Raw genomic sequence first — 22,359 nt, 5'->3', positions numbered from 1 at the left:
AACCAGCTTGGAAGAGATCTCCAAGCTCATCCAGTCTTACCTAGCAACCAGCCCTGTTCAGTCAACCAGACCATGGCACTAAGTGCCTCATCCAGCCTTTTCTTGAACACCTCCAGGGATGGCAACTCCACCACCTCCCTGGGCAGCCCATTCCAATGCCAATCACTCTCTCTGCCAACAACTTCCTCCTAACATCCAGCCTAAACCTCCCCCAGTACAACTTGAAGCTGTGTCCCTTTGTTCTGTTGCTGGTTGCCTGGTAGAAGAGCCCAACCCCACCTGGCTACAGCCTCCCTTCAGGTAGCTGTAGACAGCAATGAGCTCTGCCCTGAGCCTCCTCTTCTGCAGGCTGCACACCCCCAGCTCCCTCAGCCTCTCTGCATAGCTCTGCATCCCTCAGCCTCTTTGCATAGAATCATCATGCAAAGAAGGCCACAAGCAGAGAAAAAAGAAAGAAAGGGACAGGCTGGGGGTAGAGTTAGGAAAGGAATGGATAGGACAGGTGCAGTTAGAGGATAGATGCATGGAAAACAGAAACAGCAATGAAGTGCAATGAGAAAGCAAAGGGTAGCATTGCAGTGACTTCAGCAGTGCAGCAAGAGCATCCACTGCTGCTGTTTAATTGAAGGAGCAGTTATATTTGCAAAAGGGAAGGTGAAGGATTTTTTCATCTGTGCTGGGACTGAATCTCCTTTTTCAACCCAATGTGGAAAGGAGCCTTTGCTGGGCATGTGCTGCCAGCTGTTACAGAGGGTTGGTGGTCAGCAGCCTGCATCTGATGCAGGATGCCTCTTCTGAATCCTACAATCATTCCTCATTTGGGTTGGAAGGGACATCCACAGGTCATCTAGGCCAACCCCCTCCGCTCAGCAGGGGCATCCTCCACTAGATCAGGCTGCTCAGGGCCTTGTCCAGTCTGACCCTGCATATCTCTGGGGATGTGGCCTCAATTACCTCCCTGGGCAACCTGCTGCAGCACCCTCTTGCTGCAGAACTTGTTCCTCACATCCAATCTAAATCTGCTCTGCTTTCATTTCAAGCCATCACCCCTTGTCCTATCACTGCAGGCCTTTGCAAACAGTCCCTCTACAGCCTCATTGTCGGTCCCTTTCAGGTACTGGCAGGTTGCTGTTAGATCTCCCTGGAGCCTTCTTTTCTCCAGGCTGAACCACCTCAGCTCCCTCAGCCTGCCAGTGCAAGTTCTCCATCAGGAGCCACCACTTGATCTTTCTAAAGAGTGCAAGACCCCACAGGAAAAATGCCCATTGGCTTTCTGTGGATTTAGAGCAAAGTCTCATAAACCAAAGAGCCTTGCACAGAAGTTTGTGTGGTGCCAACAGCACCTGCAGAGCCCTCGCTTTACATCCACGGGAAGGTGTGTGCCATGTCCACGCTTTGATGCAGCTCAGGCATCGCTCTCCCCAGCACCCAAGGAGCCCATTAGCCTGGATGACACGGGGCAGGCTGCAGTGCATGTGGCTTTTCCTTCCTTTCTAGACTCTAAACCAAAACGCCATTGAGGATCTGTCACAGCACAAGGCCGAGAGTGCCCTCTATTGCCACTGTGCTCTCCAACATCAGCCCTCCGAGGGCTCTGAAAGGAGGCCTCTGCTCACAGCCTCTCCTTTCCTTGTGGCACAGTGATGGCAACCTCCCCTAACTTAGAGAGGCCTCTGCTCACAGCCTTGCCTTTCCTTGTGGCACAGTGATGGCAACCTCCCCCAGGCTTAGAGAAGCCTCTGCTCACAGCCTTGCCTTTCCTTGTGGCACAGTGATGGCAACCTCCCCCAGACTTAGAGAAGCCTCTGCTCACAGCCTTGCCCTTCCTTGTGGCACAGTGATGGCAACCTCCCCCAGACTTAGAGAAGCCTCTGCTCACAGCCTTGCCCTTCCTTGTGGCACAGTGATGGCAACCTCCCCCAGACTTAGAGAAGCCTCTGCTCACAGCCTTGCCCTTCCTTGTGGCACAGTGATGGCAACCTCCCCCAGGCTTAGAGAAGCCTCTGCTCACAGCCTTGCCCTTCCTTGTGGCACAGTGATGGCAACCTCCCCCAGGCTTAGAGAAGCCTCTGCTCACAGCCTTGCCCTTCCTTGTGGCACAGTGATGGCAACCTCCCCCAGGCTTAGAGAAGCCTCTGCTCACAGCCTTGCCCTTCCTTGTGGCACAGTGATGGCAACCTCCCCCTAACTTAATATAATTCAAGCATAATCTGCCTCTTGAGAGCTTATTCATTGTCCCCCCATGTGAAAATTAAACAGGGGATACCGCAGCAGCTGGATTTCACAGGTATCTGTGACGAGGCCAGAGTCAAACAAGTTGCCTTGAAAACAAGTATTTGGAGTTAAGAACTGAACAAGGGGTAAGATTTTATTAACTGGGCTGGCCTAAAAGCAGCAGATCATAGAATCATAGCATCAACCAGATTGGAAGAGACCTCCAAGATCATCGTGATGCTGCAGCACAAAGGGGGCCTTCTCCCTTGCCCCCACTGCTTACTGGGCAGGATTTGGGGTGAAGTCCTGTCAGGATCCTCCTGTATTTAAACTAAACAAATCAGGAGAAAGTGTTGCTGTGCCCATGTGGCCACTGGAAAAGAGGAATTTCTCAGCATAAAGGGGAGCCTCAGTGTGACTCTGTTCTCACTGACACGGTCACACAGGAGGTGTTACTACATGCATCAGGGCTGCTGTTGGAAGGCAGAGAATCATCTTGGTTGGAAGAGACTTTAAAGATCATCAAATCCAGCAATTAAGCCAGCACTGCCAGGCTGCCACTAAACCATGTCCCTCAGCACCACATCTCCATGGCTCCTCCATGGATAACTTCACCACTGCCCTGGGCAGCCTGGTCCAGGCCTTGCCAAGCCCTGTGGGGAAGAAATTGTTCCTCATGTTCCATCTAAATCTCCCAGGGGACGATTTCAGCCCATCTGCTCTTGTCCTGTCACTTGTTGCTTGGGAGAAGAGACCAACCCCCGCCTCATTCCAGCTTCCTTTCTGGGAGCTGCAGACAGCAACGGGATCTCTGCTCAGCCTCCTTTTCCACGGGCTGAACATCCCCAGTTCCTTCAGCTGCTCCTCACCAGCCCTGTTCTCCAGCCCCTTCACCCGCTTCGTTGCCCTGCTCTGGGCCTGCTGCAGCCCCTCAACTATCTCTCAGTAGTGAGGACCCAGTCTTCCCTCCCCAGTCCCCGAGGCCGCCCGAGGTTTCTCGCCCGGGCGCCGCCGCCGTGCCCCCGCAGCGCCCCCGCCTCGCCCGGGGGTCCCTGCCGCTGCCGCAGCAACAGGCGGCCTGGGGGCGGGCGCAGGCAGGAGGCGCTGCCCTATCCAAGGGGCCCTCGGGACAGCTCCGCACTCTGATTGGTCGTCCCCGCGGGTTTCCCCCGCTCCCGAGGGTGCTCCGCCGCCTCATTGGCTGTTGCCGTTGCCACGGCGACGAGAGGACGCAGCGCGGCCTAGCAGGAGGCCATGGCGCAGCCCAAGGTTCTGATGACGAAGGAGCCGGCGCCTCAGACCGTGCCCGCCGCAGACCTGCCCGCGAAGGTGTACGAAGTGGCGTTAAACACGGGCCCCGACTCCTCCAGTGGCCTGGCCACAGCTGGTTTCCGTACTGCCAAGTACCTGCCCGATGAGTGGTTCCAGAGCAACTCTAATGTGTACCACAAGGCGTTGTCTGGCTGCGAGCAGGCTGAGCGCGGCCGGGCAGAGGCCAAGGAGCTGGCTGACCTTGCTGCTGCCACTGCCCAGCGCGGCCAGCAAGCTTCTACTGCCACCGTGGGCCAGCGCCTGAAGGACATACACTTCTGGAAGTCTGAGCTCCAGAAGGAGATTGAGGACCTGGAAGCAGAGACTGGCCTGCTCGCAGCCCAGAAGCTGCGTCTGGAAAGGGCACTCAGTGCCACCGAGATGCCCTATGCCATTGCCACTGATAACCTGCAGTGTCGGGAGAGGAGACAGCCCCCAGACCTGGTCAGGGATGAGGTGGAGCGAGAATTGCTGAAGGTGAGCAGGATGTTAGGGCATTGCAGGTTCTTGGCAGGCCTCTTCTACTGCTGCTACAGTATCTTCAAATGATGGGCAGCTTGCTCAGTAGGTGATACCTGCAGCTCATGAAGGTAGCATCTGCTTGGACTCTCTCTTCTCACTCCCAAATTCAAAAAAGATTGTTTAAAATCTTTCCTCCATCTAAAAAGTACTTAAAAACCATATGAATATGAGTAAAGGAGATCAGATAACCCCTCTCAGACCAGATGCAAACAAAATCAAATCAGAGGTATCCTATTTTGGCATTCAACTTCTGCCAGCCTCCAGATGGCTTAAAGTCCCTTTTTTCCCTCTGCAAGGTTATACTTTTAAAAATTCAGTAGCCAACAAGCAGAGTATTCTGTGTGATCAGGAGCAGTGAAATGCTCCTTGCCTGTTTGCATGCTCAAGCTGTCCAAATCTGGCAGTCCCTGCCATTAGCTACTGATGCCGCAGTCTTGCCAAGGTTCGTGGCAAGGTGATAATCCAACACTACTACATTCAGTGTCTCAATACAATCTCTCAATTGAAATGTCCTGCAGGACATCACAATGAAGGGAGTCATGTTACACCTGCATAGATGAGAGCTTCAGACCAGTGAGGGGACACAGGCAGAGGGTACTTCTGACAAGGTGACTTCAGCAAATCTGACAGTCTCCTGTGACTTGCTTGATCCTTCCTCACCCACAGAGGACTCTTTACTCCAGCTGACATGTCACTGAGGTCCAGCACCACATGTAGATTACCTTCCAAGTTGATGTAATTATCATTACTGTACATATTCCAGGGAACAGAGTCTGGGTCATTTTTCATTCTGGAATGATACATGCTGCAGTTTCACACAAATAAATTAATGATTATTTGCCTGCAGCCTCCAATACACAGTGGATGAGTTACTGATTAAACCAGATGATTAATATTTGTTGTTAGAAAAATACTGAAGAGACTTACATCGTTGATGGCATGAGAGTATTTAGCATGATAATATTTATCAATATTTAGCATGAAAGACATCAAAGTGCTGGAGCAGGTGCAGAGAAGGACAACAAAGCTGGCAAAGGGTCTAGAGTACAAGTCTTGTGAGGAGCAGCTGGAGGAGCTGGGGTTGTTCAGCCTAGAGAAAAAGGCTGAAGGGAGACCTTCTCAATCACTACATCTCTCTGAAAGGAGGTTGGAGTGAGGTGGGGGTCAGTCTCTTCTCCCAAGTAACATAAGATAGGACAAGAGGAAATGGCCTGAAGTTGCACCATGGGAGGTTTATGTTGGCAGTGAAAAAGAATTTCTTCCCCACAAGGGTTCACAGGATCATGGGATGTTAGGGGTTGGAAGGGACACAAGGAGATCATTGAGTCCAACCCCCCTGACAGAGTAGGACACACAATCTAGCGCAGATCACAGAGGGATACATCCACACAGGCCTTGAAAGTCTCCAGAGAAGGAGACTCCACAGCCTCTCTGGGGAGCCTGTGCCAGTGCTCTGTGACCCTTACAGTAAAGAACTTCCCCCTTGTGTTGAGGCAGAACCTCCTGTGCTGCAGCTTACACCCACTGCTCCTTGTCCTATCCTAGGGAGCAAGTGAGCAGAGCCTGTCCCCCTCTCCTGACCCCCAGCCCTCAGACATTTAAGGACATTTATCAAATCCCCTCTCAGTCTTCTCTTCTCCAGACTAAACAGCCCCAGGTCCCTCAGCCTCTCCTCATCAGGCTGTGCTCCAGTCCCCGAATCATCCCCATAGCCCTTCCACTGGACCCTCTCCAGCATATCCCTGCCCTTCTTAAATTGAGGACCCCAAAACTGAACGCAGTATTCAAGATGAGGTCACATCAGGGTAGAGCAGAGGGGAAGGAGAACCTCCCTTGATCATCAAAGTCCTAAAACAGGCTGTCCAGGGCAGTGGTGGTGTCTTCATCTCTGGAGGGGTTTCAAAGCTGTGTAGATGTGGTGCTGATGAATGTGGTTTAGTGGTGACCTGGCAGTGCTTGGTTAATGGTTAGACTCAAGGATCTTTAAGCCTTTTCCAACCTAAACTACTTTATAATTCTGTGATTTTGGGGTAGGAATTGTGTACAACTGCTGAATTATAATCAATATTTAAGAGGCTATTCCAGTGAAAAACAGAAACATCTGAGAGTTAATGTATAGGATACTTTAATATTTCAGCGTGTTACTTGTTGCAGAATTGAATTTAGAGGGGCAAAAATTATTTTCCTCAGCTGCTGATGTTTTAGAGAAATTGTGAAATGTAAGATTTACACCCCAAGAAAACATATTCTGGGAGGATTTCTCTCCTGTGCATCTTTACTCCTGGTCTCAGAGAATAGTTTGTTTGTTGTTCAGAAGTCCATCTACTGCTGCTGCTAATTCATCACCTGGAATTGTGATTGTGTGCTGGTGATGACAGAGCTTCAACAGCCAAGTAGGATGTCACCAAAAAGGAATGATGTGAGTTCAGGCAAGGCATGTGTACCAGCAGCAGATGGACTCTTGAGAGATGAAGATTTTGTTGCCATGCCAATGACCTTTGCAGTGCAGAAGGAAGAGGAGTACGTAATAACAGAGGAAATCCTTCCCTTTTTCACAGAGGAATAGATTTTATGGCACAACTATTTGTAGATAGATGTTAAAATGTGCCCTTGGTGGCTTTGCCAGCTCTCTGGAGACCTTCTCTCTCTCCAGCTATCTGAGAAGAGGTTGGAGAGAGATGGGTGTTGGGGTTCTCCCAAGCAACATGCAATAGGACAAGAGGAAATGGCCCTATGTTGTGCCAGGGAAGGTTTAGGTTGAACATGAGGAACAGATTCTTCCCCAAAGGGAAGAAGGACTGGCCCAGGCTGGTGGAGTCCCCATCCCTGGAGGGGCTTTAGAGCCATGCAGATGTGGTTCTGAAGAACATGGTCTAGTGGTGATTTGGCAGTGTTGGATTAATGATTTGACTTAATGGTCTTAAAGATCTTTTTCCAGCCTAAACAATTTGATGATACTATGTTTAAGCTGCACCTGTACTCTATACCTCCTTCACTGCAAGAGATCAGATGGTACCTCACAGTTCTTACTCTTTACAAAAGTGAGTAATAATTCTTGACACCCAGAGCTGCTCTTCTATGAATTGTGCCTGTTCACTGTACAGATCTCTGAGTCCATTCACTGGTAGCTCTGTGGCACAAGCTTTGCTTCTTTGGGCAAGTTCACAAATGTTGTCACTATACAGTGACATGGTTTTTTGTGTGTGTTTTGACTTGTCCAGTCACTTTCTAATCTCAACTCTCTCCAGAAGTGGCAATGCAAGGAGCACCAGGAGTGCTTTAGTCTGTCCCTATGTAAAAACCTGTGAAGAAGAAATAGTTTCCAAAAGTCAGCTATGTTAGTAAACAGAGATTCTTTTCCTTGCAGTTTTAATTACACAGTTAATTGATATTCTAGGACATCTTCCTGCCTTTGCAATTCCTCCTCTCCTGCTAGCAGCCCAGTCATTGTTCTCTGTTATCTTTGCTGTGTCCCTGCCAGCTCTCATGAGGGAATCTGCCACTGGGGGAAGAACATGTCTGAACAATGGACTATTTTCTCATAGTCATGGCAAGGCTTCTCACAAGACATAGGTTTTCTTCCTGCTTGCAGCTTTCTGCAGCAGTGAAGAATATTTCCCTGTTCCCAGAGCACCCTGCTGAGATAACCGTCTGCCAGCAGCCCCCGGCAGGTGGCATTTAAAGACACAGCACCAAATACACACATACAAGCAGACTTGAATCTCTGCAGGAAATTGCACTTTCATTATCTGCTAGTAGGAATCACTTCAGGTGACTCACACAGAAAACAGAACTGTCTCTGATGGAGGTTTCATGCAACCAGATAATATTTGGGGTTTTCCACTGCCGTTTTGTTGGGTTTTGATTGAGTTTGTTGTTTGGTTGGTTTCTTTTGGCACAACATCTATTTCTTGTAGGGAGTTTTGGCTCCAGCTCATCTTTCCTATTTGCTGTGCAGCGTGGAGTCAGTTAGGTGACTTATTGTGATACAACCACGACTAACAGCCACTGCTGGAGCGAGGGATGAGGATATTTGAGCGAAAGCTCCACACAGACACAGTAAAATCAGCTGTTACTCAGAAGTTTGTTGACTCCACTTAACAGCACAGTCATCTCTTCTTAATGCAGTTCTGATTAAGAAAAATAAGTGGAAGGACACAATTCTTTTCCTAGTAAAGAAGGAGATTTGATGAGTAAAAAGTAGATAAAGTCACTCAAATGGGATAATTCTGCTTCTATGTGCTGATGCACTACGAATATCTGAATGCATACAAAGCAGTGCATACATCTGTTTCATGAGGGAGGGTTGACCTTCATCACCTGCATGACATCTCCTCTGAATCCCCTTTACACCAATCTAATCACACTTTGGTCTGTTTATGTGCCAGCATTTAATATTGAAAATGTAAGCCCTAGCAAAGGACTTGCCACGTGGTGCTATGCTGTCAATAAATCATAGTTCAGCTGCATGTATGCAGCATTTCAAGGTTATTTCCACATGCCCAATGTTGTAGAGTCATTAACTGGGTGCCAGAGATGACTCTGGAGTGAATAGGTGTACTTATATTTATGTCATTTTTTAAGCCTAGACTCAGAGTGTTGATTTGTTGTGTGTTTGTTTCGACAATGAAGTCAGCCCCAGCTATTCCCTGATGCTGAAGACAAAGGGATTAGCCAAGATCCTGTCAACTGTGTGAAATTAAAGTTTAAACATGTGGAGAAAAGCTACAGATGCACATGTTCCTATTAACTGCAGAGACAGGGCAAGGAAAACAACAGAGCACCATTTCCAAGCACTCTGATCAGTAGCTTCGCCAAGTGAACCAGGGGGCCAACAGGACAGCTCTGTACCTAGACAACTGAGGAGTGCAGTGCTTATGTTCAGCCTTTGCAGATCATGGATTCCGAAATGAGTCTCAATGGATGAAAAGCTGGACGTGAGCTGGTACCATGCCTTCACAGCCCAGACCCAACCGTGTCCTGGGCTGATCCCCAGTAGTGGCAGCAGGTGGAGAGGGGGAATTCTTCCCCTCTGCTGTGCTCTGCTGACGCTCCAGTTCTGGGGCCAGCTCTGGAGTCCTCAGCACAGCAGGGACATGGACCTCAGCAGTGATGCTGTGAGGCTAGGCTGAGAGAGTTGGAGTTGTTCAACCTGGAGGAGAAAAGGCTCAGGGAGACCTTGTGGCCTTCCAGTACTCAAAGGGGATGATCAGAAAACTGGGGACAGATTTTTTTAGCAGGGCCTGTTGTGACAGGACAAAGGGTGATGGCTTAAACTGAAAGGGGGAGATTCAGACTAGATGGGAGGAAGGGAGCAGGTTGCCTAGAGAGGTAGTAGATACCACATCCCTGGAACTATTCTATGTCATGTTGTTTTAGAGTTCTGAGCTACCTACTCTAGTTGCAGATGTCCCTGCTGACTGCAAGGGGGTTAGACTGGATGGCCTTTAAAATCCATTCCAACTCAAACCAGTCTGTGAGTCTATGATTCCACCAGCTTTCACCCACACCTGTAATGAGTAATAGCTTTTCTTTTCCACACTGTTTGAGGGCCTAAATCCAGTGAGATCTGCTAGCTAGCTTGCTTGTATGTGCTGGGATGATATGCAATACATCTGTGTTGTGACTGATGGATGGATGGATGGATGGATGGATGGAGGGAGCTGGATTTGTAGTTGAGGGTGACTGAGCTGCCTCACTCACAGGGTTCTCCCAGCTCCTCTCAGTTCCTCTCTTGTTCCCCCATCCTAGCCCTGGCTGCTGTATTTAGCCCATTGCTGATATCTGCAAGTCTCTGCTGTAAAAATGCAAGCTATAATAAACCTAAATTTGTACATTCATGAAAGGCTCAAACATCTGCTCTTAAATGTTTTCTTTGCACCATTAATTAGACACTTAGAAAGTCATGAACTGGGGTGGTTTTATCACTAGATTTGAGGAAAATCCAACTTTTGCACCATAAACATTAAATACTGTAATAAAATAAATGGCATGCTATGCTATAAAATGTTCTCTCCCTGTTAATTGACAACCATTTATAATAACAGAGGTTTATTATTGGTATTAACTGTGGAGGAGACAGTTGAAAAGAAGCCAAGATCACTTCAGATTTGACAGTATTTCATGTTAATAGGCAGCACATGAAGATGTGTATGTGAAAAATAAGGAGGGAAAAAAATAGACATCTCATCTACCAAGTCCTCTGGTGAACTGAAGAAATGCAAATCTCTCTTAATGTTGTCCTCTGAAGCAGAGATGCTTTCTAGCTACTAAAACTCTTTGACATACTTTTCCTCTCTTATTGCAGACTGGGCCTCCAAATGAATTCCCAACCCAATACTGTGCACGCACTACATGAAAAGTCATCTATTGTACTAATGGCTAAAACCTAAGATCTTCCCCCAAGGCTTTTATGTGGAATCACCCACAATTTGATGGGTGAAATCATAACATCTGGGAGAACTGTGCTCCTGGCTGCTGCTCTTTGCCATGCTTCTTGAGTGAATTTACTCTGCAAAGAAAATGTGAAGGAGCAGACAAGGCATTTTATAAGTCATGGAATCATAAAATGATAGACTGGTTTGAGTTGGATGGGGCCTTTAAAGCTCCTCTAGCCCAACACCCCTGCAGTCAGCAGCAGTATCTACAACTAGAGCAGGTTGCTCATAGCCCCAAACCTGACCTAGAGTGGTTTCAAGGCTGGGGCATCTACAACCTCTCTAGGCAACCTGGGCCAGGATCTCACTGCTCTCAGTGTAAAAGATTTCTTCCTTTCTCTCTAGTCTGAATCTACCTACACAATAAATGGAATTCCCAGTTCCTGCTTCTCTGAGCAGGTGATCCCTGCCAGGCATTCATACTGTGTTGCTGTTCTCCCACATCAACCCACATAGACCTCCTCCCATGAGCCAGCCACAGCTATGGGTAGGCAGCAACCTGGATTGTACCCTTATATCTAACAGGACCGAGAGACCTAAATCAAAGGATCTTCATCTTCAACCCAGTGCCACAGCTCCTCTCAGCTGTACAACCTGAATTTTTAACTGCTTGAAAAGTTCAGAAAAAAATCATTTAGTAGGTAAATGTGGAAAATTCCTTGACATTCACCCCTGTTTATTCATTCTCCCCAGTCTTAGGCTGCCATTAATTATAGGGATTGTATCTTCGTTTTTAAATGTCACATTTGAATGCATCTCCTCATCAGAGAATCCACTTTTCAGTTTTGTTTTAGGTCATTCAACCAGGGAATTCTTGAGTTGTGCATTATTTCACTCTTTCCATGCAAGAGACCTTAGCTGCTAAAGGAAGGCTTTTCTCATGTAAAACTCTGCACATTACTCACAGGAGACTGGCTGCCTCTTTATTTACATGGAGACAGGCTATCAAACACCCAAAATATCAATTAATATAAATATAATTTAAAGTGCTGGCCCTTTCTGACCCTTTAAAATTGTTTTGAGTCTTTACTTTGACAACTTAGCCATCATAATCCTTCTTCCCTGAAGAAAGTGTTGGCAAAAACCATACCTTCAGCTTTGTCTTCATTTTCATTGTGCTCTTGCAGAGCCTTCAGTAAAGTATTTTTTTTTCCAGTCATGATTCCCCTTTTCCATTTAGGATAAAGTGATCTTTTTGTCCCTGTTGGTTTCCTAGGATGAAGAAACTGACACTGCAGGGACAAACACACTCCTTTATTTGTTAAAACCAGTGAGGATCAACAAGTGTCAGCAATGATTTGGCAATAGAGTTCATCAGTAAGTTTATTAGCTGTCATTTGGTGACTTGTCCTTGATGTAAACCAGCAAAGTTAATTAGATCTTCAAATACAAAAGCTTCTTTTTGATATCTAAGCCTCAAATATTAAATTCCCTCAAATAACTGCTCAGGTGGCCAAGAAGGCCAAGAGCATCGTGGCTTCAATCAGGAACAGTGTGACCAGCAGGACCAGGGCAGCGACTGTCCCCCCCCCCATACTCAGCACTGGTGAGGCCACAGCTCAAATAGTGGATTCAATTTGGGGCCACTCAGAGGACTTTGAGGAACTAGAATGTGTCCAGAGAAGGAGGATGAAACTGCTGAAGAGTCTGGGAAACAGGGCTGGTGAGCAGCAGCTGAGGGAACTGAGCTTGTTCAGCCTGGAGAAAAGGAGGCTGAGTGGAGACCTTTTGGATCTCTACAACTCCCTGAAAGGGAGTTCTCCCAGTTAACCAGAGGTAGAATGAGAGTTCCCCATGGGAGATTTAGGTTGAGTATTAGAAGAAATTTCTTCACTGAAAAGGTTCACAAACCTTGGAAAAGGCTTTTTATGGAGGTGGTTGAATCCCCATCCCTGGAGATGTTTTAAAGCCACAGATATGTGGTGCTGAGAGACAAGCTTTAGCACAGACTTGCTAGAGTTAGGTAGTGATTGCACTTGATGATCTTAAAGGGCTTTTCCAGCTGAAACTGTTCTGTGCTTCTGTGATTCCATATTGATCACATTGTGTGGGGATTAATGTTAGGGCATTCTGGCTAAAACCATCTTGAGCTGGAACTTCAGCTATCAAACTGATTATCAAGGTGAGACAAAGCTTCCTGACTTTGAGCTTTCACTGCCTTGGAATTCAGAGGAAATGAACCTCTCAAACAGCATTGCATATATGAGATAATTCTGCAGCCCTCATTTCTGTCCATCATCAAAGAGGAAATGAGTTCTGCAATAAAAAAGCTTTATGAACAAAAATAAAGCTGCAAGTGCAGTTTGGTTTACCTTATGACAGCTTTCCTATGCCTGCTGAAGCAGACATAGCTGTTTAAAAATCAGAGGATAGTAACTCCTCGGTAACCCAAGGGACTCAAGGGTGCAGGCCAGCAAGGTTCTGACACGGCACAGCTTTATGTTAATTAGCACCTTATCACTGTACCTCAGACAAACCGTGGGTTTGGAGAGCTGCAGGAACCTGCTGGGAAGCCTCTCCCTGGTATGCAGATAAAATGCTTACTGCAGAATAAGGCAGCAAGCTCTGAAGGTGTCTGCAAGGACTCAGCAGGTTCTGGAAGCCAACATCTTGCCAGAGAAGCTGATCTGCTGTTTCACATCCTGCACATCCCTCCTGCATCTGAGTTTGTGCTTGCAGGGCAGACAGTGTCCTGCTTGGCTTTAAAATCCCAGCATCCCAGCACGGTGGTGTTGGAGGGGACCCCTGGAGATCATCTCATCCAACCCCACTGCTGAAGCAGACTCACCCACAGCAGGTTACTCAGGATCACAGTGCCAGCTGAGTTTGGCATCTCTCCAGACAGTAAGACTCTGCAGCCTTTCTGCATAGCCTCCTTCATGACTCCAGCACCCTCAGAGTCAAGGTTTTCTCATGAGTCCAAGTGAGACCTCCTGTGTTCTAGTTTGTACTCATTATCCCTTGACCTGCCACTGCCCACCACTGGGAACAGCCTAGTTCCATTCTCATGACCTCCACCCTTTAGATCTTTACATGCATTACATTAACATATTGCTTTATTCTTCCCTTCTTCGAGGCTGTGCAAGTAATTCAGGTATTCTGTTTCATCTGGCAGAACACAGCTTTTTCATGGGGTACATGTGCAATAACTGCTGCTGCCTCAGAGTTGGACCTGAGTTACCTTATCATCTTCTCACTCCTCAGAAAAGCACCTGAATGTCTTGCAATAATAGATAAGAGTGGGCAATAAGCAGAAGTTAGGTATTGACCCACAACTGTTGAAGTCAGATTGCTCTGTAGGATCATTTGTACTGTTTTGGATATCACAGAAGTCTCAATGTTTTTATCTAGGAAGCTGAACTCATCAGGAATGTCCAGGAGCTTCTGAAAAGAACTTTGATGCAAGCTATTAACCAGATGAGGTAAGACTTTTATCACAGTACCCGAGTAGTGACATACAGGGGTACAAAGCCCAGTGGGTAAAGACCAATGTGAGGCTCAGGAGCTGTGTGAATTCCATTTAAACATGAAAAGAGTGCTTGGTGATGAAGCTCAGCAGAATGGTGGGAGTTGGAGGATACCTGTGGCAAAACAGCCTCAGGGCTTTCAGCCTTTCCTCCTCACAGAGACACTCCAGACCCCTCAGCATCTTTCTGGCCTCCACTGGACTCTCTATCTTGAACTGGAGAGCCCAGAACTGGACACAGTGCTTCAGAAGTGGCCTCATTGGGGCATAGTAGAAGGAAAAGAAAACCTCCTTTGACCTGCTGGTCACACTCTTCTTCATGCACTCCAAGGTACCAGTGGCCTTCTTGGCCACAATGATACTTTTTGGCTCATGGGGAATTTGCATTGCACTTAAGTTTAGTGTTGGAAAATGGGAGAACTGCATCTACTGGAATCCAAGACCAAAAAAACATAAAGCAGGACTTTAGGACATGGTTCACCTCTTAACCTGCTTAAAAATGCTTTGCTGTGAGGGTGCTGGAGCCCTAGAGCAGGCTGCCCAGAGAGGTTGTGGAGTCTTCTCTGCAGAGCTTCCAAACCCAGCTGGGCATTGTGATCCTGGGCAAGCTGCTGTGAGTGTCACTGCTTTAGGAAGGGGTTGGACTGGATGATGTCCAGAGGTCCCTTCCAGCCTCCACCATGCTGGGATTCTCCAATTCTGTATCATCTGCATATCACTCTACTTTGTTACATCTTTGATACATTCATAGTATAGGCCCTGTTAAAATAATTTATTTGATCAAAGGATCTTTTCAAGATGATTTTTTTTTTGGCTGCCAGATGCCAGCATGAACTTAAAATGTGAAACTTCACTCTGCCTTCTGGATCTGTCTGGATGTTCATTGCACTTCAAAAGGAATATTTGCTTTTCATTTATAAGAAGCCATTTGGAAAAGATGTTACCTGAATCCAAAAGTGCATCAGTAGGAAGGAGTTAACTGTTGGAAACTTTGATATTTTAGGATTTGGTTTTTGGGTTGAAGTGTTCCTTTATCTGCTTCAATTTGTTCTTTCCTACCAGATAAAAGGAAATACTGTTTTTAAAGAGACTGTCTGTAAAAGTAAAAGAATTTAAAGTAGTTCTGTTACATCAGTAACAGATAAAAGGAAATACTGATTTTAAAAAGACTGTCTGTAAAGGTAAAAGAATTTAAAGTTGTTCTGTTACATCAGTTAGGAGGTGAAGGAGCCCATTGAGTTCAGGCTTTGGTTTCTGTGATATTGGAAGATAATGTTAAGAGAGATGTTGGTAAGAGAGATGTTGAAGTACTGGAATGTGTCCAAAGAAGGGTGATGAAATTGGTGAGGGGCCTGGAGCACAGCCCTGTAGGGAGAGGCTGAGGGAGCTGGGGGTGTGCAGCCTGGAGGACGATCAGAGGAGGCCTCGTTGCTGTCTACAACTACCTGAAAGGAGAATGTAGCCAGGTGGGGTTGGTCTCTTCTGCCAGGCAACAGAACAAGGGGACACAATCTTAAGTTGTTCCAAGGGAGGTCTAGGCTGAATGTTAGGAGGGAGTTCTTGCCAGAGAGAGTGATTGGCATTGGAATGGGCTGCCCAGGGAGGTGGTGGAGTCGCCATCCCTGGAGGTGTTCAAGAAAAACCTGGATGAGGCACTTAGTGCCGTGGTCTGGTTGACTGGCCAGGGCTGGGTGCTAGGTTGGACTGGATGCTCTTGGAGGTCTCTTCCAACCTGCTTGATTCTATAATTCTATGATTCTAAGACCATTTTAGGTCTATTTGGCACCGTCTTTTAGCATCGTTGGCCAGCAGTGTCTTTTTAATTCCTGAGGTGCCAGTGACATCTGGTGTTAACCGCTGGTAACGACCAGCTGGCTTTTGTGATCCGAAGTCATTCCACTTAATGAGGTGACATGTGACTCACTTAATTGACAACAGGGCAGCATTTTTAACTCTGAAGATCACTGTGCTTGTACCTTCCAAGCACAAATCACACTGCCTACGGTGCTGCAGGATTGTGAGGGATTAGGCAAGATGAATAATCTGTCTTCATTTTGATATCCAGACAGTGATTGTTAATAACTATGAAAGCTGTTTATTGACATTAAAAGTCACCAGAAAACTTATTCCCAAGGTTCCAAACGCACAGGTTGGAAATTTATACATGCAGGGAACAGGCAAAACTAGAGCACTTCTTTCTTGAAGTGGCAAATATTATACTGGAAGAGGCTTTTAAGTATTTACTCAGAAAGAATAAATCAGATGGTACCCAAAGCACGTGGAGGGGTTGCTGTCAGAGTTTCCCTGGCCCTTTCTCAGGAAGCTGGGAGTCTGTAGCATAGTCTCTGACCTGGTCCTCTGGATGATCTCTGTATCTCCAGGACTTCTCCTCTTGGCAGGAGACTTGCAGAGGGCAGGCAGGATGCAATGCGGTGTGCAGTCTGAGCACGATGTCACGCTGGCTATGCTGGCCAGTCATGTGCAGGCATTTAGAGCCTGTTCCTGGTAAGCTCTCCAGGCAAATTCAGGACGCAAATGAGGCAGCAGCAGCCCCCATGCTACCTGCTTACCTCTTTTATCAATATCCAGCCTGAAACTATTGAGGCATCAGTCATAGATTAGCCACTCAGAATGGCTTTTTGCCAGGCTCCACCATATTAGGTGAAGCCAGGGTTTTTGCCCTCCCTTCCCACAGCTGCTTCCCCCAGCACAGAAAGAGGAGCAAGGGAATATGTCTGGTCAAGCCAGGGCATGGATAGGCCTATGCTTGCCCTATTATGCCCACCACCACAAGGATAAAGAGGAGGGCTTAAAGAATGATCTAGGGTCACTTTGGAGAGCTTTAATTTGGGTCACTCCCAGTGTACTAGAGAAAAAAGATGAATCTTCTGATGCCTTATTATAGGAAGTGCATTCTCTTGGGCAGCCTCTTACCTATTCTTCCTGTGATAACTGCAGCTGTTGCCACTATGTGTGGACATGGCACTTCAGGACATTGTTGACTGGACAGGGCTTGGTTGAACTGGATGATCTTGGAGGTCTCTTCCAACCTGGTTGATTCTATGATTTTATGACATGGTTTAATGGCCTTGGTGGTCTGAGGTTGACAGTTGAATTCAGTGATCTTAGAGGTCTCTTCCAACCAAAACAATCCTGTGAGTCTGTTGAAGAAAATCCTTTGTGTTTTATGGTTTTTATGTAAAATTCAAAATCCAACAACTCCTTTGTCACATCGCTCTAAGCCTTCACTAGGCACAGAGCAGCACTGAAGATCTAAGGTGGGGGTGAACACATCAGGCTTACTGTCCTTCTAGGAGATAGTGGAAAAGAGAGTGTTTGCTTAGGATTTTCAAGGTGAAAATGAAACTTTTTGTTCTGATTGCTCTTTGAAAGCCAGAAGCTCAGAGCCTAGCTTCAGAAAGGTTTGTGATAGTCATGTTAATTGTATTGTTTTCCACTAATGATGTGTGCTAATAATGGCTTTGCAGATTAAATCGAGATCACAAAGAGGCTTGTGAAATGGACTGGTCAGACAAAGTTGAAACGTACAACATCGATGATAAATGTGGAAGATACAGTAACCAGAGCACCAACATCCAGTTTCATCCCAGTTCAGTGAAATTTGAAGAGAGGTGAGTAGGCATAACAACCCCAGGGCTTTCAGCCTTTCATCCTCAGAGAGATGCTCCAGGCCCCTCAGCATCTTTGTAGCTTCCACTGGACTCTCTCCAGTAGTTCCCTGTCTCCCTTGAACTGGGGAGCCCAGCAGTGGACCCAGTTCTCCAGATGTGGCTTCACTAGGGCAGAAGAGAGGGGCAGAAGAAATTCCCTTGACCTGCTGTCAAGTGCAGCTTGAACAAAAGAGCAAGGTCCTTATTTGTACACCATTCTCCTTCCAGTGCCTCAACGCCAGAGACATGGGCCAAGTTCAGTCATGACAACATCTATAAGGCAGAGCTAGAGAAAACAGCTTCCATCAACCTTCGTGCCTTAATTGACAACATCCTTCATGATGTCTCTGAAGACCTGAGGATGCAGTGTGCTGCTGTTAACGAGGCCTTTGCCAAACGTTGTGAGCAGCTGGATGATGCAAAACACAAACTAGAGTATCATTTGAGAAGAGTAAGTGATTCTCCTGAGAAGGCCACACTACATTTAGCCTATTTAAACAAAAGGTGGACTTAAACATGAAGAAAGTTAAACATTTTCTTCCATCTCTTACTGAACCCCAAAATTGTGTGATCTAGGAGCTGAGCTTTGGGCCAGGATTCCCAGCCTAGCCTGGTTGTCACTTTTATGGAGTGAAAGCCATGCTCTGCTGCAGTAATGTTATCATTATCAGTTCCTGGCAAATGAAAAGAGGTCTTTTCAACCTGTGCCTCTTCTCCAATGTGGAGCATCTCCTACTTTTGTGTTAGGCCATTGACAAGCATAGGCCATTGACAAGCATGCTAAAAACAGTCACTCTTTAGCACCTGTTGGGTAATGACATCTGGGTTTACTTTATTTTTACCAGAAGTCAGTGATTATAAGGGAGATGGGATTCAGTAGTTCTTGGCTTTTCCTTTTTCTCCCACAGTGCCAGAAATCCATGAATTTCCATGCTGATCAGCAGTTCTTAATCTCATTCAAGAGAACTTGAATTTGGATCATTTACAGTTACAAATTGACAGTTAAAAACAATTCATGGAAGTGGGATGTGTTGTCAGGAGACATGGAAGAGTTTTTGAACAGGCTGCAAGATATTTTCTCTCTTTTTAGACCAAAGATCAATTTCTCAGTGTAGCAGTAGATACAAAAAGGTCAAATCCACTTTTCATAGGCTTCATAGAGTGGATTGGGTTGGAAGGGACCTTTAAAATCATCTAGTTCACCTCCCCTGCAGTAAGAAGGAACATCAGAGTTAAAGACCTTGCTAATCTTGAACATCTCCAAGGATGGGGCCTCCACCACCTCCCTGGGCAAACTGTTTCAGTGTTCCACCACCTTCATAGTAAAGAACTTTTGTCCTTTTGTTTCTTGTTTTCTGGCCAAATAGGAGGTCAAAACTCTAATTCACTGGGGCCGTAAACATACAGCATGAACAGAGCCAATGTGGAACTTCTTGTTAACATTTCCTATGTCTCTCCTTAAGGTCCTTAAGGAGATTGGAGATAAAGAAGCCAGCATTGCTGCCCTCAAACAAGCTATCAAAGACAAAGAAGCCCCAATGAAAGTTGCTCAAACCAGGCTGTATGATAGATCCTTTAGGCCCAACATAGAGCTCTGCAGAGATGAAGCACAATTCAGGTAAACACTGTGAAATAAGTCCTCCAGGGTGTCCATTCCATCCAGAAGTGACATTAGACAGCTTTTACGGGTTTTATTGGCAACACATAGCCTTTAGTTATGTGGTTTGATTCTGTTACTAAGTCAGAAATCATTCAATTGACTGAAATCACTGTGAGAAAAATGCCATTTTTACCTAATGAACTGACAAACAGAAGATCTGTAGACTCAACTCTACCTTTTCTCCCTGCACTGTGTGGTTGCTTTTTGATTTAGAAGGTCCCCTCAAAAAACCTAACAGCACATTTATTCCTTCCTAGCAGAAGTTCTCCACAAGGTGGACTGTGTGCCAAATAATTGTGCTTCAAGTGCTGGGAGTGTGAGTGTTCTAAACGTACTCATAGTCTGAGACAACTGCTCAATACTACAAACATCTCTCTTAATGGCATTTCATTTTCAGTCATAACCCATTTTAAACCTGGAGGTGAACAAATCCTTTCAAAGTAAAGGTCTGAGTGTCGTGTTTGTCAGCCTTGATCTCATTAGAAGCTTTGTAATTGATTCTTTTCCTTCCCTTAGGAAAAGCAGGGAATCAGCTTTTTCAGACTTACAATATCCTGCTAGCAAAGGTGCTCACCATTCAGAGGTGTTCTTTATGCAGTGAGGAAGAAGTTACAGCCAATCCAGGTGCTTCAGATCACCCCAGACACTCTTATTTAAGGTCTTGATTCAGCAAACCATCCATGTGCAAGCTCTCCAGTGTGTACATTGCCTTTAATGGGATTTAAGGACACATGCAAGTCCTCTGCTGAACGGGCATGTGTTTAATTGCCAGGCTTACACTGGCTGCAGTTGCTTGGATTGCAGAGCACAGAAGGATCTTGTTTTCCCAGGAAGTAAATATGTGTCTTCTCTGCAGACAGAGTGCAGTGGAGCACCTCAAGCTTGCTGACTCTCAGCTGAAATGATGTGCTGTTTCCAAAATGTGTGCTGCTTTTCCTTTTAAATTATGTACTGCTGCTGCTTTAAAAGTTTGTATGCTTTTTAAATTAAGAGGGATTGTTTTGATCTCTGGTGCAACCAGCATCTTTGCCAAGGGTCAGCACTGGCCACCAGATAAATGACAGAAGCTCTGCCTTTCCCAAAATGAAGAGGAGGGGAAGAAAGAAGAGAGGCTGATGGGGTGGGAGAGAAACCAAACCATCTGGGATGGAAAGAAGAACAATTCCATGAAATAGAGACAAAGAGACACAAATCAATATGGAACCCAACTCCTGATGCCAGTGATGGCACCGCTGGCACTGCTGATGCTGGGCAAGGTCCCAGACTGGGCTTAGCAGCAGATGGGAACCAGACTGAGGAGCTGGCTTCATAAACTCCTGAGCTGGGGTCAAAGACATGGACAGGGTCCTTTTGGGACACAGGCCACTGAAGAAGAGGCTTGACTGGTGATTCTTCCTGAAGATGCTGTCCACAGTCAGTTGAGGGTCACCTGTCCTGCCTGGTCCTCCTCACAGCTACCAGCTGTGACATGCTGCACACCAAGGTAGGGCACAAGGTGTGGCAGTGCCCTTAGTGTGCAGAGGAGCAAGTCTTTGTCTTCTGCAGCCCAGTCCTAGGCAGGAACTCTTCCCATCAGCTTCTCCCTGCTAGAAGCAACTCCTGGCTATGCAAAGCTGCCCTGAACTGCAGAAAGTGCCTGAGCTGAGCAGAGCAGAGCCTGAGCACTGAGCAGAATCAGCTCTGCTCTAGCTCAAAGCAGGACAATCTTTAATACTTGAGTTTTATGCCAGAGTTTTGGTAAGAATTTCATACCAGTTATGAAGAACTAGGCTTAAAAAAATGCTGACCCAGCCAAACTGGGTGACACAACAACTTTTGCTCTACAGTTCTTGGTGCAAGTGTCCTGTGCAGTGGAAGAAGGTGACAATGGTTCCACTGTGCTTAGTATTCCAAGTTCTTTCTTGGTGTACTATCTAAATCTTCAGAGACCTCTGTAGAGAAGCTGTAAAAGTGAACTCTGCTTTTGACCAAGTATGTGGAACCTCTCTGAAGCCCTTTTTTGTTGTGTTTTGTGGTTCTGTAGCTGTTGATCTTTATTCCTGTCACAGCTGGCTTCTGCTCCGGTTTTAATCGCTCGCTGTCATTGTCTTCAGGTTGATCACTGAAGTTGAAGAACTGACAGAGACCATTGAATCCCTGAAGAAAAAACTGCTGGAATCTGAAGAGTCTTTGAGGAACCTAGAAGACACACGGATGGATTTAGAGAAGGAAATAGCAGTGAAAACAAACAGTCTTTTTATTGACAGGCAGAAGTGCATGGCTCACCGCAACTACTACCCTGCTCTTCTGAAATTAGCAGGTTACCAGGCACCATCTCTGTACTAGCACTGCAAAGCCTGGGAGGAAAATGTGGTTTCAAATCTTTCCTATCAAATACATGGATAATATTAAACTCAGAAGTTATGTAGTCACTGTGATTTCCTTGAATCCCAGAATGGTAGGGGCTGGGAGGGACCTCCAGGCATCATCCAGTCCAATCCCCTTCCACAGCACACTCACAGCAGCTTACCCAGGATCACAATATTCATTTGGGTTTGGAATCTCTCCAGCTAAGAAGACTCCAGGATCTCTTTGGGACTCTTACAGCAAAAAGTTTCTCTTTCTTTTCAGATGGAACCTCCTGGGTTCCAGGCTGTGCCTATTGTCCCTTGTCCTGTCACTGGGTACCACTGGCAAGAGACTGGCCCCATCCTCTTGCCCCCAACACTTCAGTTCTTGCTGAGCACTGATCACTTCCCCTCTGGGGCTGCTTTTCTCCAGGCTCAACAGCCCCAAGGCTCCCAACCTTTGCTCCCCACAGAGATGCTGCAAGTCCCTCAGCATCTTTGTAGCTTCCATTGCACTATCTCCAGTAGTTCCCTGTCTCTCTTTGGCTGGGGAACCCAGCACTGGAAACAGTACTCCAGAGAAGTTCTTCTATTGAGGTTAAAATGCATTATTGTACTATTATGGTGGCCTTTGAGCCTTGCTTTGAAAAGCTGTATAAAACCTTGCCTATAGAAGTGTAATGAGTTCAAAACACAGCTTAAAGATAATTCCTGACATCTCTAAATATCTGTCTCACAGATGCATAATTTA

The 22,359-nt window shown here is 46.4% G+C and overlaps 1 protein-coding gene across 1 annotated transcript; it reads left to right on the top strand.

The window, feature by feature from the left end:
• Positions 1-3,468: 3,468 nt before the first annotated feature.
• Positions 3,469-21,680, top strand: TEKT4 (tektin 4). The gene is made up of 6 exons (XM_064152706.1): positions 3,469-4,002; positions 13,836-13,906; positions 17,439-17,582; positions 17,850-18,072; positions 19,085-19,239; positions 21,375-21,680. The coding sequence occupies exons 1-6, from the start codon at positions 3,469-3,471 to the stop codon at positions 21,604-21,606; spliced, it is 1,359 nt and encodes a 452-aa protein (XP_064008776.1). The 3' UTR covers positions 21,607-21,680.
• The last annotated feature ends 679 nt before the right edge of the window (positions 21,681-22,359 follow it).

This window comes from Pogoniulus pusillus, chromosome 13 (genome assembly GCF_015220805.1).
Source record: "Pogoniulus pusillus isolate bPogPus1 chromosome 13, bPogPus1.pri, whole genome shotgun sequence".
Taxonomy (NCBI): Eukaryota; Metazoa; Chordata; class Aves; order Piciformes; family Lybiidae; genus Pogoniulus; species Pogoniulus pusillus.
The sequence above is the reverse complement of the archived record's forward strand: the minus strand, read 5'-3'. Positions and strand labels throughout refer to the sequence as shown.

Coding starts and splice junctions, on each gene's coding strand:
- TEKT4 (XM_064152706.1), top strand. CDS start 3,469: ATGGCGCAGCCCAAGGTTCTGATGACGAAGGAGCCGGCGCCTCAGACC. Junction 13,907..17,438: donor CAAGCTATTAACCAGATGAG/GTAAGACTTTTA, acceptor ATGGCTTTGCAG/ATTAAATCGAGATCACAAAG. Junction 18,073..19,084: donor TAGAGTATCATTTGAGAAGA/GTAAGTGATTCT, acceptor TCTCTCCTTAAG/GTCCTTAAGGAGATTGGAGA.